The sequence below is a fragment of the Mustelus asterias genome, chromosome 12 (assembly GCF_964213995.1).
Source record: "Mustelus asterias chromosome 12, sMusAst1.hap1.1, whole genome shotgun sequence".
NCBI classification, from domain to species: domain Eukaryota; kingdom Metazoa; phylum Chordata; class Chondrichthyes; order Carcharhiniformes; family Triakidae; genus Mustelus; species Mustelus asterias.
The window spans coordinates 45,103,824-45,119,658 of NC_135812.1; the positions used below are offsets into that span (position 1 = coordinate 45,103,824).

The 15,835-nt window shown below is 44.1% G+C and overlaps 1 protein-coding gene across 1 annotated transcript in view; it reads right to left on the reverse strand.

Annotated features, from left to right (window-relative positions):
- Positions 1-15,835, reverse strand: part of rasl10b (RAS like family 10 member B) — a 167,794-nt gene that overhangs the window by 54,326 nt on the left and 97,633 nt on the right. Inside the window, exon 2 of the mRNA XM_078225147.1 lies at positions 15,313-15,437. Coding sequence (XP_078081273.1) covers positions 15,313-15,437 — 125 coding nt within the window. The remainder of the gene's footprint in view (positions 1-15,312; positions 15,438-15,835) is intronic.

Consider the following 15,835-nt stretch of genomic DNA (forward strand, 5'->3'; position numbering starts at 1 on the left):
GTTTGATTCAGTTACATCACATTTTGTTTACATGGGACATTGTATTTAATATCTATTCAGTCTCATAATGAACTTCATTTTGGGGGAGGAATTCAGTTACAGTTTTATTTTAGTTTTTACTGCAGTACGACTGTCAGAGGTTAATCCATGGTTTCAGATCAAAAATATTGGTCTGATGAAAGATGTAATATGAAATTCTTCCTGCAGTAATGTGACAATGGATTCTTGTTCCTTCAGTTCTTGTAACAGAAGGAAAAGCAGGAAATGGTCTTGACTGTCGGCTGAACAGCTGATCACCAATTCCAGTGGGGCAAGTGCTTGGATCTGGTAAATTCTGCCAGTGCCTGCGGGAATCCCTCTGACTTTCCTTCTGGTGTCTGCATTTAGAGTGTGATTTGGAGAATCGTGGCCTACGTCCAGAATTTTACCACCTCACCCGCCCGAGGCTTATAAAATCCTGCCCGAGGCCAAAAGAGAATGCTGTTCTGCGAGTCTCTCCCACCCCGATTCCAGGACAGGCAAAGCAATAAAATTCCGGCCGATATGTCTAACTTTCCCAGTTCTTCTTTTTACTTATTGTTTTTATCTTTTTTCTTTTCCAACAACATACAGTAACAGTAATGGTAAAAAAGTGAGAATTGGTGTTCATCAGGGTTGTTGGCAGGAATATTTAAAAAAGAATTACAAAGGCACTTTTAGTTTAGAGAATCATGTTGCATGTACAGACAAGTGTTGATATGGTAGATCAGCAAGAATTTGATGATGATAACTGGTCTATATAGAAGTTGCTTCCTTACATAAGATACCAGTGAGAAATGACTATAGGAAATATATAGAAAGAATGATTTAAAAAAAGAAAATTTTTGACATTGAATTAATATAAATGAGAGATAACAAGCATAGTAAGAGATAAAGAAGGCAAATAAAAAATATATAATGAATGGTGTTGGGTTGGGGTGGAGATGCCCTGTGGTTTAGTTTATGTAAATAATATTCCCATTACGGGGATCCATTTTTGAAATAACTTTTCGCTCTGTAAGTGTAATGAGCCATGGAATCATAAAGAATTACAGTATGGAAACAGGCCTTTCCATCCAACTTGCCCATGCCACCCTTTTTTTAAACCACTAAGCCAGTCCCAATTGCCCGCATTTGGCCCATATCCCTCTATACCCATCTTACCCATGTAACTGTCGAAATAATTCTTAAAAGACAAAATTGTACCCGCCTCTATTACTACACATGGCAGCTTGTTCCAGACACTCACCACCCTCTGTGTGAAAAAACTGCCCCCCTGGACCCTTTTGTATCTCTCCCCTCTCACCGTAAACCTATACCCTCTAGTTTTAGACACCCCTATCTTTGGGAAAAGATGTTGACTATCTACCTGATTTATGCCCCTCATTATTTTACAGACATCTATAAGATCAGCCCCAAGTCTCCTACTCTCCAGAGAAAAAAGTCCCAGTCTATCCAGCCTCTCCTTATAACTCAAACCATCAAGTCCCGGCAGCATCCTAGTAAATGTTTTCTGCACTCTTTCTAGTTTAATAATATCCTTTCTATAATAGGGTGACCAGAACTGTACACAATATTCAAGTGTAACCTTACCATTATCTTGTACAACTTCAACAAGACATCCCAACTCCTGTATTCAAGGTTCTGACTGATGAAACCAAGCATGCCGAATGCCTTCTTCACCACTCTGTCCACCTGTGACTCCATTTTCAAGGAGCTATGAACCTGTACCATTAGATCTCTTTGTTCTATAACTCTCCCCAACACCCTACCATTAACTGAGTAAGTCCTGCCCTGGTTCAATCTACCAAAATGCATCACCTCGCATTTATCTAAACTAAACTCCATCTGCCATACGTCAACCCACTGGCCCAATTGGTCAAGATCCCGTTGCAATCCTAGATGACCTTCTTCACTGTCCACTATGCCACCAATCTTGGTGTCATCTACAAACATACTAACCATGCCTCCTAAATTCTCATCCAAATCATTAATATAAATGACAAATTCTTTCCATCTCAAAAGCTGTCTGACTTTAGATAACCAAAACTCAAAGGTTGGGCAGTAAGGTTTCTGCCAATTCAGGGTGATAACTTTAATGGCAGCTATTTGTAAAATTTGTAAAAGATAATTATGTTTCCTTCCTTCCACCATTTCTGGAATTATATCTGATAGAGCAGTTAGTTGTGGGGGTTGGGGGGTGGGGGAGGGGTTGGTCTGTGGGATGTCCAAGTGGAGTACCTTGGTCAATGTTTTTAATATCTTATTCCAATACTCCCTTAACTTTGGGCATAACCAGAATGCGTGTAAGTAATGACCAATTGCTTCCCCGCAGTCTCTCCAGAAACTATTTGTGGGGGAGGAGCCAATTTTTCATAGAATCATAAAATCCTACAGTGCAGAAGGAAGCCATTTGGCCCATCTAGCCTGCACCAACAACAATCCTACCAAAACCCTATTTCCATAATCCCACGTATTTACTTTGTTAATCCCAATTACACTAAAGGTCAATCAACCTAATCCGCACATTTTTGGACTGTGGGAGGAAACCAGAGCACCTGGAGGAAACCCACGCAGACACGGGGAGAATATGCAAACTCCACACAGTCACCTGAGGCCAGAATTGAACCGGGTCCCTAGCGCTGTGAGGCAGCAGTGCTAACCACTGTGGCACTTTACAGTAATTTGTGGTGTTCTGAAGTACCCAGTCATGAGCTTCCATTTATATTCTCTCGAGATATCTGAGCAGGTGACAAGATTAGCCTCAGAACAAATTTCATTCCAGTCTACGACTGGTATATCTTGTTGTGGTTCAACCTCTATTTCCTTTTCCTGCATAAGGACTTACTATGACACCATGGAGAATAAAGTCTGATATATACAGGATATTACTGTTTCCCCGGTGACACTTGGTTGAATGTTTGCAAAGTATGACTACTGGAGATGGACTTCTTCCTCTGTTTATGTTTTCATGTTTTAAAAGAAAATGTCTTATCTGTAAGTGTCTAAAAAAAGTCAGCATTTGGAAGGCCAAATCGTCCTCTGATCTATTGAAATGATATTACAGTATCCTGCTGAAATAGCTGGCGAAGGAATGTGAAACATATTCAGACCGTTTCTTCAAGCTCTTATCATGCCTGCAGGGTATGAGATTTTTTATAGACACAATAATGGTCAGGGTCGAGATTGAGCTGGGTAAATGAAACAATTTCTGAACTTCTTTCTGAATATTGAAAGTCAATCTCGTTCATTCACTCATTCTGCAGTTCCTTATATCATTGCCCATAAGTGGTAATGCTGTTAATAGAAATTGGCGTGCAATTTCTCCAGGTTCAGCCATCGCGTTTCCACTCTGTCTGTTAACCAAGCTTTCACACATTTTACCTGAGCTGCCCAAAAATAGAATTTAAAACTGCAGCGTGTTTCCGACTTAGGAACATAGAAACTAGAAGCAGGATAAGCCATTCAGCCCTTTGAGCCTGTTCCACCAATGATTAAGATCATGGCTGATCATCGAATTCAATATCCTGATCCCCCCCCTTTCCCTCCATATCCCTTGATCCCTTTAGCCCAAGAGCTATATCTATTTTTTTCTTGAAATCAGATGTTTTGGCCTCAACTACATTCTGTGTTAGTCAATTCCACACATTCACCACCCTCTGGGTGAAGAAATTTCTCCTCACCTCCGTTCTAAAAGGTTTACTCCTTATCCTCAAACTATGACCTCTAGTTCTGGACTCCCCCAACATTGGAACATTCTTTCTGAATCTACCCTGTCTAACCCTGTTAGAATTTTATAAGTTTCTATGAGATCCCCTCTCACTCTTCTAAACTTCTGTGAATATAATCCTAACCGACTTAGTCTCTCCTCATCCCAGGAATCAGCCTTGTAAACCTTCGCTGTACTCCCTCTATAGCGTGGACATCCTTCCACAGATTAGGACACCAAAACTGTACACAATATTCCAGGTATGGTCTCACCAACACCCTATACAATTGCAGCAAAACATCCCTATCTCTATACTCAAATCCTCTCGCTATGAAAGCCAACATACCATTTGCCTTCTTTACTGCCTGCTTTACCTGCGCAGTAAGGTAACCTGGTTTAAGGTTTACCTGCAGTAAACTGTAATGTTTTAAATGGTACTCTGGGTTGTTTACCTTGCCATATAAAACAGGAGATCAGACAGTCCAGCATATTGAGTGTAGAATTTGGAATCTGAAAAGGGAGCATCTGGAACAGGTACAACAATCTGGGAAGGACATTCATCCTAATAGCTTCAACCCACCCTAACAGAGAGAGGGTCAGGCATCCATCCTGATCACTCTTAGTGTAATTTGCTCCATAAATTCTATCAATTGATGGTGGGACAAGAAAACCGAGATATTTAATGCCGCGACTGGGCCATTTAAAGGCATTTTATATTAATATGGTTGGGATCTGTCCACTTACTTCTAATGCTTCAGTTTCATCAACATTGGGGGTGATTCTCCCAGCCTGCTGCGCTGCTCTAGCAGTGCAATGGGCTGGGAGATGTCAGCGGAGACCATTTAACGGGCTCCCCACTGGGAGCCACGGCCTCCGCACGTCTCCGGGGCTAGGTTGTTTTAGAGTAATCAGTTCTGCGCCGGAAATCAGCAGAGCTGATTTCCATATTCTAATCCGCATTTCAATATCATTAGCGGGCCCAGGACTGAAGTCTCCCCCCCGCCCCCGCCAGGAGTGGTTCACTCCAGCAAGGTTTACAACAGCTCCTCACGAATGGGAAACTGATGGCTGGCTCCGCTGGAGCGAACAAAGGCCATGGAGACCCCCAGGAGGTCGGAGGTAAAGGGGATGCACCATGGTCAGTGCCAGCCTGGCCTCCTGGCACTGTGCAAGGGACAAACTGGCATTGCCCAAGGGACACCTTGGCACTGCCCACCAAGCATTGGGCAGTGCCAAGGGGGCAGAGCCAGAGGGCATGGGGCCTATTAGGGGGGCCTATAGGTGGCAATCGGTGGAGATGGTGGGAGTCCCACTGCCACTCTGCATAGGGATCATGGGTAGAGGGAGGGAAGGGGGTGATCAGGGCTGGCCATCCGGGTGGGGGATGGTTGGGGAATCGGGACTGCCGAAGGGGGGTGGTTGGGAGTACCGGGGGCGGGGTGGGCGGGGGGGATGGTGACATCCATGCTGGCCTGGAAAGGTCCGGGAGGCCAGCGATCGGGGGGGTTGAGGGGGTGGGAGGGGTAGCGATTGGGAGGCCAGCAATGCGGGGCTACTGCGCATGAATCGATCTTGACTCCGACAGATCAGCGCATGTGCAGTGGCCCGCTCAGCGCTATGCTGCCGGCCTCTCCAACAAGAATGGGTCCTGTCCCCTGATTTTCAGCGTGAATCCCACTAGGACACTCTGCAGTGCACAGAGTGTGGGAGAACCATTTTGAAAATCCCGCTAAAAAAAACAGTGGGATTTACTCCAGTTTTCACACGAATTTGACATTTAGAATTTTTGGGGGAGAATCGCTCCCCTCTTTGTTTGTTACCTGAGTAATAGTCAAACTTCTTAATATTCTCTTTCATCAGGATGTCATCAGTACATGATAATAATCTGTGCTTTTCTTTTCCTGCTATATCCCTTTTATAATTTCTCCCAGTTCTGAAATGTTGACTGTCAGTTTCTCCCTCTATAGATGCTGCCTGGCCAGCATTTTCCATTTATATTTCAGTTTTCCAGTAACTGCAGTATTTTGCTTTCATTAATGCAAACAGTACCTCTTTAAGGTCGCGGTGTAGAAACACTGTAGGTGGAAACAAGAGGCAGATAACAATGATGCGAGTCAGATATAGGCTCCCTAACAGTAGCTGTAGTGTCGGGCAAAGCAGTCAGGAAATTAGAGGTACGTGTAGCAATGGTAATACAGAAATTGTGAGGACTTCAATCTTTATACAGACTGAATCAACCAATAATAATGCGCTGGACAAATTCATGGAATACATTCAAGATGCTATTGTAGCTTATCCCTTAAAAGGGCTACTATAGACACGGTAGATGTCGATTTATAAGCTGACATTTGAAACCTCAAAAAATGCATACATGGAGTATAAAAGTGCACAGCCGGCATGGGTGTGGTCAGTCGCCATTTTGAAATGTCACTAAAGTTTAAAGTTTAAAAGTTTATTTATTAGTTTCACAAATAGGCTTACATTAACACTGCAATGAAGTTGCTGTGAAAATCCCCTAGTGACCACACTCCAGCGCCTGTTCGGGTACACTGAGGGAGAATTTAGCATGGCCAATGCACCTAACCAGCACATCTTTCAAACAGCATCCAACGTAAAGAGTGGGCATACCTTAAACTCCGATGCATCTTCGCCACATAGCCCATATTGTCTGCTTAATTCCTTGTGCCCAGTTATAAGGTACCACTAAGTAAAACATGCAGTTGTGGAGTGAAAAATTGAGGCTGACTACTACTGAGAGTACAGTACGATGTGGCTGAAAAGGGAGGGACAGCACGGTGGCATGGTGGCATGGTGGTTAGCACTGCTGCCTCACAGCTCCAGGGACCCGGGTTCAATTCCAGCCTCAGGTAACTGTCTGTGTGGAGTTTCCACATTCTCCCCGTGTCTGCGTGGGTTCCTCTGGGTGCTCTGGTTTCCTCCCACACTCCAAAGATGTGCGGGTTAGGTGAATTGGCCATGCTAAATTAACCCTCGTGTTAGGGGTTTGGCAGGGTAAATATGTGGGGTTACAGGAAGAGGGCCTGGGTGGGATTAAGGTCGGTGCAGACTCGATGGGCCAAATGGCCTCCTTCTGCACTGTAGGGATTCTACAATATGATAATTAATATAAGATAATTAATAGCCTGGTAGTAAAGGAGCATCTGGTGAAGAGTGATCCTGATATGATAGAATTTTATTTTGAATTTGGGAGTGATTCAGTTACTTCCAAAATTAAGAGTCTTAGGCTCAGATTTTTGCCACAATGGAGAGTCTCCACCATGCCAAAAATCCCGCAAGTGGCCAGAAATTCCTGCCCCCGGAAACGGCATGTTTCATTTTTGCAGGGATGGGAGAGGACTCAAGCCGGAATTCAGGCATACATGGTTCACAGAGGTAGCTGGCCATTTAAATCCCCATCTGCCTCCACTAATGTGAGATTTTCGTAGACCATGAGTGTGAAACCCTGAGTTGCAAAACCTAATAGTACTGTCAAAGAATTGTCCAACTGTCAAAGTACTGTGAAGAGACTATCAACTCCATCAGGGAACTGTCAAAAGATACCAGGTGAGTTGGCATGGAGGGGGGAAAGGAAAAGGATGGTGGTGGGGGCATGGGTTGGCATGCGTTGGCACCAAGTTGGGTTAGAGGTTGTAAAGAATTATGGGGATGTGTGGGGTTTAGGGACTATGAGGGGCCATGGGGCTTTGGTAGGAGTATGGGTTGGTATAGTGGGTATGAGGGGCCATGGGGCTTTGGTAGGGGTATGGGTTGGTATAGTGGGTATGAGGGGCCATGGGGCTTTGGTAGGGGTATGGGTTGGTATAGTGGGTATGAGGGGCTATGGGATGAATAGAGGAGCATGAATTGGCATGGTGGCAGAAGGGGCCATGGGGGTGAATGGGGGCATGAGGTGGCATGGTTGGCATGGATGGGACATGGTGAGTTTTTGAGGAGTGAGAGCTGGTTTGTTGCTTTTTATTATATATTTTTTCTCTTTTTATTTAATTCAACAGAGTGCTGGAGCACAGAGACATGTCTTCCATGCAGCCTTCCTTCAGATCCAGCAGCCTCTGCACTCATCCCAGGGGCAACAGAGCAACTTCCAGTGCAGCATTTGATTAGGTACCGCACGAGGAATTGTTACACAAAATTAGGGAATCATTGGATTAGAGGTAATATATTAGCATGTATTGAGAATTGCTTCATGGAAAGAAAACAAATAGAAAGAAGAAACATGATATTTTCAGCTCATTGGGTAGCTATAAGAATTGAGTTTGGTTCTTAGCTATTTAAAATCTCTTTTATTGACTCTGAGTGTAATGTATCCAAGTCTGCTGACTATGCAAGTGAGGTGAGGAGTAAGCTGTGATGGAGAGGCAAATAGGCTGCAAAAGGATATCGGCAGATTAAGTGAGTGTCAGATGGAATAAAATGTGAAGAAATGTGAAATGATCCACTTTATAGGAAAATGAGAGGAGAATATTGTTAAACAGACAGAGACTGAGAACTGTTTATATTCAGAGCACCTTGTACATTAGTGGCCGAATACTAACCTGCAGGTACTACAAACAATTAATAAAGCAAATTTTTTGGAGTGGGTACAGAGAAGATGTACCAGGATGGTTGCCTGGTACGGAGGGCATTAGCTATGAGGAGAGGTTGGAGAGACTTGGTTTGTTCTCACTGCAATGACAGAGGTTGAGGGGCGACCTGATAGAAGTCTACAAGATTATGAGAGACATGGATAGAGTGGACAGTCAGAAGCTTTTTCCCAGGGTGGAAGAGTCAATTACTAGGGGGCATAGTTTAAGGTGCAAGGGGCAAGGTTTAAAGGAGATGTACGAGGCAAGTTTTTTACACAGAGGGTGGTGAGTGCCTGGAACCCGCTGTCGGGGGAGGTAGTGGAAGCAGATACGATAGTGACTTTTAAGGGGTGTCTTGACAATACATGAATAGGATGGGAATAGAGGGATATGGTCCCCGGAAGGGTAGGGGGCTTAGTTCAGATGGCCAGCATGGTCAATGCAGGCTTGGAGGACCAAAGGGCCTGTTCCTGTGCTTAATTTTCTTTGTTCTTTGTTCGAATAGTATGTTAACCTTTATCACAAAGGGATTGGAGTATAAGAGGAAAGAAATTGAACTGTCATTTTCAGACCACTCCTGGGAGTATTGTGCACCATTTTGGTCCCCTTACCTTCTTCTTCAGCTCCCTGAAGGAATGTACCTGTGACCCATGGCACTGTGACCAACTGAGCAACCCTCTCAAAGACTCTGAGTTGCTGCGGCAACATACGCTTTTACATGCATGTTGCAGCCTGCAGCCATGGATAGAGATTTGGAGGCACCAATTTCTCCCCACCACATGACTGACCAGGAATGTCTCCCTCTCTTACCACACTGCCATTAGCGTATGTTGGAAAGATTTGCAGATTGATATTTAATCTGTTTGGATGCGTCATGAACATATCTTCCTTGGCTGCCATGTCTTGGGGTGGGACTTGAACCTGCAGTTTTTGGCTCAGGGTGAGGAACGCGACACAACACTACCCCACATTACCCTGTGCTACTCAGACCTCCCTCTCCTCTTACCTAAGCAAGAATAAACTTGCATTTGAGGGAGCGCAACCAAAGCTCACCAGACTTGTTCCTGGGATGATTAATGGATTGTCCTTGAAAGAGAGATTAAGGGCGGCACAGTGGTTAGCACTGCCAGGGAGCGGGTTCGATTCCTGGCTTGGGTCACTGTCTGTGCGGAGTCTGCATGTTCTCCCCATGTCTGCCTGGGTTTCCTCCGGGTGCTCCGGCTTCCTACCACAGTCCGAAAGACGTGCTGGTTAGGTGCATTGGCCATGCTAAATTCTCCCTCAGTATACCCAAACAGGCGCCGGAGTGTGGCGACTAGGGGATTTTCACAGTAACTTCATTGCAGTGTTAATGTAAGCCTATTTGTGACACTAATAAATAAACTTTATAAAGCAAAGTAGACAACTATTCCCGAGAGTTTAGGAGATTGGGTGTGATCTCATTGAAATGTGCCATATATCATTCTTAAGGAACTTGACGGGATAGATGCTGGGATGAAGTTTCCTTGCTGGGAATCTGAAACTGGGACTCACAGTCTTAGGCTAAGGAGTCAGCCATTTAGGACTGAGATGAGGAGAAAATTCTTTACTCAAGGAGTTGCGAATCTTTGGAACTCTCTATTCCAGATGGCTGTGAATGATCAGTAGTTGAGTATATTCCAGTCAGATATTGATATATTTTTGGATACTGAGAGATATGGGTTAGCATGGGAGGTGTAGCTGAGATAGAAGATCAACATGGTCTTATTGAATGGCGGAGCAAATCTGAGGGGGCAACTGGCCTCCCACCCCTTTAAATCTTCAGAAAATAATCAAGAAGGCTAATGGAATGCTGGTCTTTATTTCTAGAGGACTGGGGTACTGGAGTATAAGGATGCTGCTGTTATGCTGCAGCTATACAAAACCTTGGTTAGGCCTCACTTGGAGTCACTGTGAATAGATCTGGGCACCACACCTTAGGAAGGATATATTGGCCTTGGAGGGAGTGTAGCGTAGGTTGTGGAGAATGATACCTGGACTTCAGGGGATTAATTTTAAGGAGAGATAATACATATGAGACCTGTTTGCTCTGGGATTTAGAAGGTTAAGGAGTGATCTAATTGAAGTTTTCAAGATACTGACAGAAAAATACAGTGTAGATAAAGATAAACTATTCCCACTGGTTGGAGATTCTAGAATTAGGGAACAAAGTCTAAATATTAGGGACCGTTCAGGAGAGATGTTAGGAAGCACTTCTACACAAAAGGGTGGTAGAGGTTTGGAACTCTCTTGAACAAATGGCTGTTGATGCCAGATCAGTTGTTATTTTTAAATCTGAGATAGACACATTTTTGTTAAGCAAAGGTATTAAGGGATATGGGCCAAAGGCAGGTATATGGAGTTAGGCCACAGATCAGCCATGATCTCAATAAATAGCTCGATGGGTCGAACGGCCTACTCCTGCTCCTATGTTCCAAGTGGTTCTGTGTAGTATGGACAGCACCAAGAGATGTAGTTCACTGGTGATTGGAAAACTGCAGAAAGTTTCCTGTCTTGGTGGAGTTTACCACCTGCCTGATTCAGTTCATAGACCAGGGAATCATCGACTGCATGAAGCAATGTTATGCTCAGTTAATGAGGGGTAAGATCCTTAAAGAGGTGGACAGCGATACTGAACTGATTACAAGACAGTGTGTAAAGAGAATCTCTCTCCAGGATGTAGCTCGTCTACTGAAACGTGCCTGAGATTCAGACAATCAGCAGCCAAATGCCAGAAATGGAAAGTGTGACAGCACCAGATGGCATGCAAGAGAAAGAATCCTCTCATCTGAATCACCTTTGTCCATGTCTTGTTAATGATATTGGTCAAGTTTTATTAATATCAATTACATTATTAAGGTTTGTTGATATCAATTACATTGTTAAGGTTAAGAGAAACAGGTGATGGGTATTAATTGCCCTTGAGTACATATAAACAGGCAATGCATTTGTCAGCCCAGAAATGATGTTTTAGTTTGATTAGTTAAGTTCTCTTTCAAAATTTGACTTTTGTTACAGTGCCTCACTGAGAGATGTTCATAGAATCCCTACAGTGCAGGAGGCCATTCGGCCCATTGAGTCTGCACTGACCACAATCCCACCCAGGCCCTGTCCCCATAACCCCACATGTCTACCCTGCGTATCCCCCTGACACTAGGTCAATTTAGCATGGCCAATCAACCTAACCTGCACATCTTTGGACTTTGGGAGGAAACTGGAATATCCGGAGGAAACCCACACAGACACGGGGAGAATGTGCAGACTCTGCAAAGACAGTGTCCCAAGGCCGGAATTGAACTCAGGTCCCTGGCGCTGTGAGGCAGCAGTGCTAACCACTGTGCCACTGTGCTGCCTTGTTGCTGTCATCCATTTGATTTTTTTTTAACCATTTGGTTTATTGCAAGAGAATATAAATAGGGGATAGCTGGGACACTGGGTGGAATGGGAGGAGAGTTGTAAGACTGAATGAGCAAATAAACTCTCTGGATAAAGAAAAGCTCTAGACCTTGGTTTCAGCATCACCAACTAGCTAGAACGCTACTGACAACATTGTTGACCGTGACATTCCATCTGCAACTGATGGCAGGAAAGATGGTGAGTGCAAAACACTCAATGAAGGAGATGGAGACCATGAACAAGATCTGGGCAGCAAATAGATTATGGTGACTGCAGCTCATGTCTGTTCTGTGGTTCTTGTATTGTGAATTGCATGGAGCAGTTTCCCAATATAAAATCAGGCCTAAATCAGAAAACTTGGTGTGGTCTGGTACCTTGACTACCTGAGAAAATGGCCAAATTTGGACTTCAATCCTTTGGTTGGAACATACAAAACTGCAACACAATTTTTATCAATTTTATCATTTGTTCTGCAGATTTAAAAAACATTTTTAGAACTGTTTTAGCATTTAATCTTTTGTGATTTAATTGAAGCTAGTTGCATTGCATGCGGTGTTGTGTAGTTTATTCAATGGTGATTGTAATAATCTTACTCATCTTTTTTCCCTATTGTGCAAGCCTCCACTTACCCAATAGGGGAGCACGTATTCTTTGAGGCCCACGGGGAGATCTATTGACAATCCCCCAAGGCTATCATATCAGTGAGTGATTTACAAAATTCTTCTTCTATATTAGAGTACTGTAATAGCACTACTCAGCGATTTGAGCAAAGTTCAATGACAATGGGTGGCACGTTGGCACTGTGGTTAGTGCTGCCAGGGACCCAGATTCAATTCCAGCCTCAGTCACTGTCTGTGTGGAGTTTTCACGTTCTCCCCGTGTCTGTGTGGGTTTCCTCTGGGTGCTCTGGTTTCCTGCCACAGTCCATAGATGTGCAGGTTAGGTTGATTGGCCATGCTAAATTGACCCTAGTGTCAGGAGGATTAGCAGGGTAAAAGTGTGAGGTTGTGGGAATAGGCCCTGGGAGGGATTACAGTCGGATCTTTGAGAGATATGGATCTTTGAGGCCCTTGGGGCAAAACCTCTATCATGCTCTTAAACTAGGATTCAGTTGAATTGTTTTGCACTTTTCCTCGGAATGATAATAGGGACACATTTGTCATAATTAGCTTTACGTCTTTTTTTGGTTACTCTTTCTCCATTCACTGGGAATTTCTCATGGTTCAGGATTCTCGGACATTATCTTGTGCATTATCTGATTGCTTTTTTTTTCTCTTGCTGCCTTATTAGCATCAATTGCTTCCCTCTCCTCAGTTGTATGACTTCACAACCTCACTCACTCAATCACGGGTTCTGAACTAGGCTATTAAGACATTTCCTGCTTGATCCTTTCATGTCATTTTCCCTTCTGCTGCCCTTCAAATGTAATCACTGCTGTCATTAGGAACATAGGAAATAGGAGCAGGGATAGGCCATTCGGCCCCTTAACCCTGCTCTGCCATTCAACTAGATCACCACTGATCTTTTTTCATATATCCATGTTAACTCTGCTCAATCCTACCATTATTTTCTAAGTGTTCAGTTCACATCCTTTAGAATAGCATTTTGCCTATTGATGTCATAGAATCTTTACAGTGCAGAAGAGGCCTTCCAGCCCATCAAGTCCACATTGACTCAGAGTACCGTACCGAGGGACCCTCCCCCAGCCTAGCCCCATAACCCCACATATTTCCCATGGCTAAGCCACCTAACCTACACATCTTGAGATACTAAGGGGCAATTCAGCATGGCCAGAAATCTATCCTGCACACCTTTGGACTGTGGAAGGAAACCAGAGCACCCGGAGGATACCCATGCAGACAAGGTGGAGAGCGAGATTTTAGAAGTGGAAAAATAAGAATGAAAAGTGATGGAAATGGATGAATGAGATGGAAAGAAGAAATGTCATAAAATTAATAGAAATGGGGTGAAGGTGGAGGGGAGAGTTCATGCTCTGAAGTTGTTGAACTCAATGTTCAGTCCGGAAGGTTGTAAAGTGCCCAATCGGAAGATGAGGTGTTGTTCCTTCAGTTTGCGTTGCGGTTCGCTAGGGATGGATATGTAGACAGGAGAGCAGAGTGGTGTGTTGAAATGGCAAGCGACAGGAAGGTCTGGGTCCTGTTTGTGGACAGAGCGAAGGTGTTCAGCAAAGCAGTCACCCACCCTGCCAGGCAATTGAAAGCTAGTCTCAGTAAATGGTGACCATCAAACTTTCATTGATTGTCAGAAAAATCCATTTGACTCACTAATATCCTTTAGGGAAGGAAATCTGCCATCCTTACCCAGTCTGGTCTACATGTGACTCCAGAGCCAGAGCAATGTGGTTGACTCAAATGCCCTCTGAACTGACCCTAGCAAGCCACTCAGTTCAAGGGCAACTAGGAATGGGCAGTAAATGCTGGCCATGCCAGCGATGCCCACATCACATGAAGAAATACATTTTTTAAAACTCCGGACCTCCCAAAGCTCTTTACAGCCAATGAAGTGTAGCCACTATTGTTACCTTGGAAACGCAGTTGCCAATCATTGTGCAGTAAGCTCCTGTAAATATAAGCATGGTAATGATTGGAGAATCTGTCCTCGTTATATTGGCTGAGGTATAAATATTGACCAGGGCTCCAGGGAGAACTCCCAAGCACTCTGAAATGGAACATGATGGCCAGACTTGTCCAGCTGTTCACACCACTGTGGAAATTAAGTTGTAATTCCAACAATGGCCAAATATTCAATTCACTTTGTTTGGGGTTGCTGGGACTTGTGAAACTATAGTTAAAAGCAGTTAAAAACTGCAGATGCTGGTGTGGAAATAAGTTACAACAACAAAGGCAGGCAACTCTATCAGCAAATATGGAACCAAAGCCTTCTGTGAGGCCAGCGCTTGCGTATTCAGGATAAGTGACTAATCTAAACCTTGTGTCAGTTTGATAAATACTGTATTCCCAGCCTTGGCCACAGGATGAAAATAAGACCCTTTCAATAACAAAATTCCAAAGAGCAAGATACAGTGAACTATAACTGCTGCATTGTCTGTATGAATCAGGAGAATACCTCGCAGTGCACTGCTCTGAATGTGTGTTCTCCTTGCTAGCAAGTAATTAAAGCTTGGAAGTTTGAGTACTCGCAGTGCCTAGTGTTATTTGTACCCAGATATTCGATGCCGGCAGGATTCTCTGGTCCCGCTGCAGTGAATGGAGAGTTGGCTGAGCGCCAAATTATCCATCCACACTTACAGCGGTGGTGGGGAGTGAACAGCCAGAAAATTCTGGATAAGATCTTTTACACCCACCTTAGCAGGCAGCTGGGGCCCACATCTAACGTCTCATCTGAAAGGCGGCAACACTGACAGTGTAGCACTCCCGTGATGCTGTACAGGAGCATCAGTCTGAATCTATTGCTCTAAGTCTGTGGAGTGGGAGGCAACCCTCTCACAAGCCCCTGGCTCAGAGGTGTACGTGCTAGCAAACAGGTGTCAGAGTCCTGCACTTAAGTGCACGAGGAAGGGCAGCGCAATGGGTTAGAGAACCAATGAGTATTTTAAACTCCTCTTACCTTGTGTCTATTATTTGTTGCCGAATTGTTTTGATGTATTCAAAGCTGTCAAAACAGCAGATGTCATAAACCAGTATGTAGGCATGAGCGCTCCGCAGTCCCCGGCAGCACGTGTCCGCCCATTCCTGGAAATGACATGCAAACTGGGATTAATCCATGAGATCCACAATTACCCTTCCAGATTCAACATTCTACAACAAAATGAAACCTGAGGTCAGTGCCCAGTAGAATGATTTGTCTTAAAGAAATTACAGGTCAAATAAAGAGTGAGTGTTCCCAAAGCACTCTTGAAGGGATATTCCCAAATCTTGATTTCTTTTTCCATCACAGCTCTAACTGTGAAATTTGAGATGATATTTCTGGGAATGTAAATTAAATAATTCAGGAAGGACTCACAACTTCACCTTTGGAATCCAAGTGTTAGGAACTGACGAATCCGAACTGGGAAATATCCCCGCCCCAAAAAAGAGTGGCATGCTGGCACAGTGAGTAACACTGCTGCCTCACAGCGCCAGGGACCTGG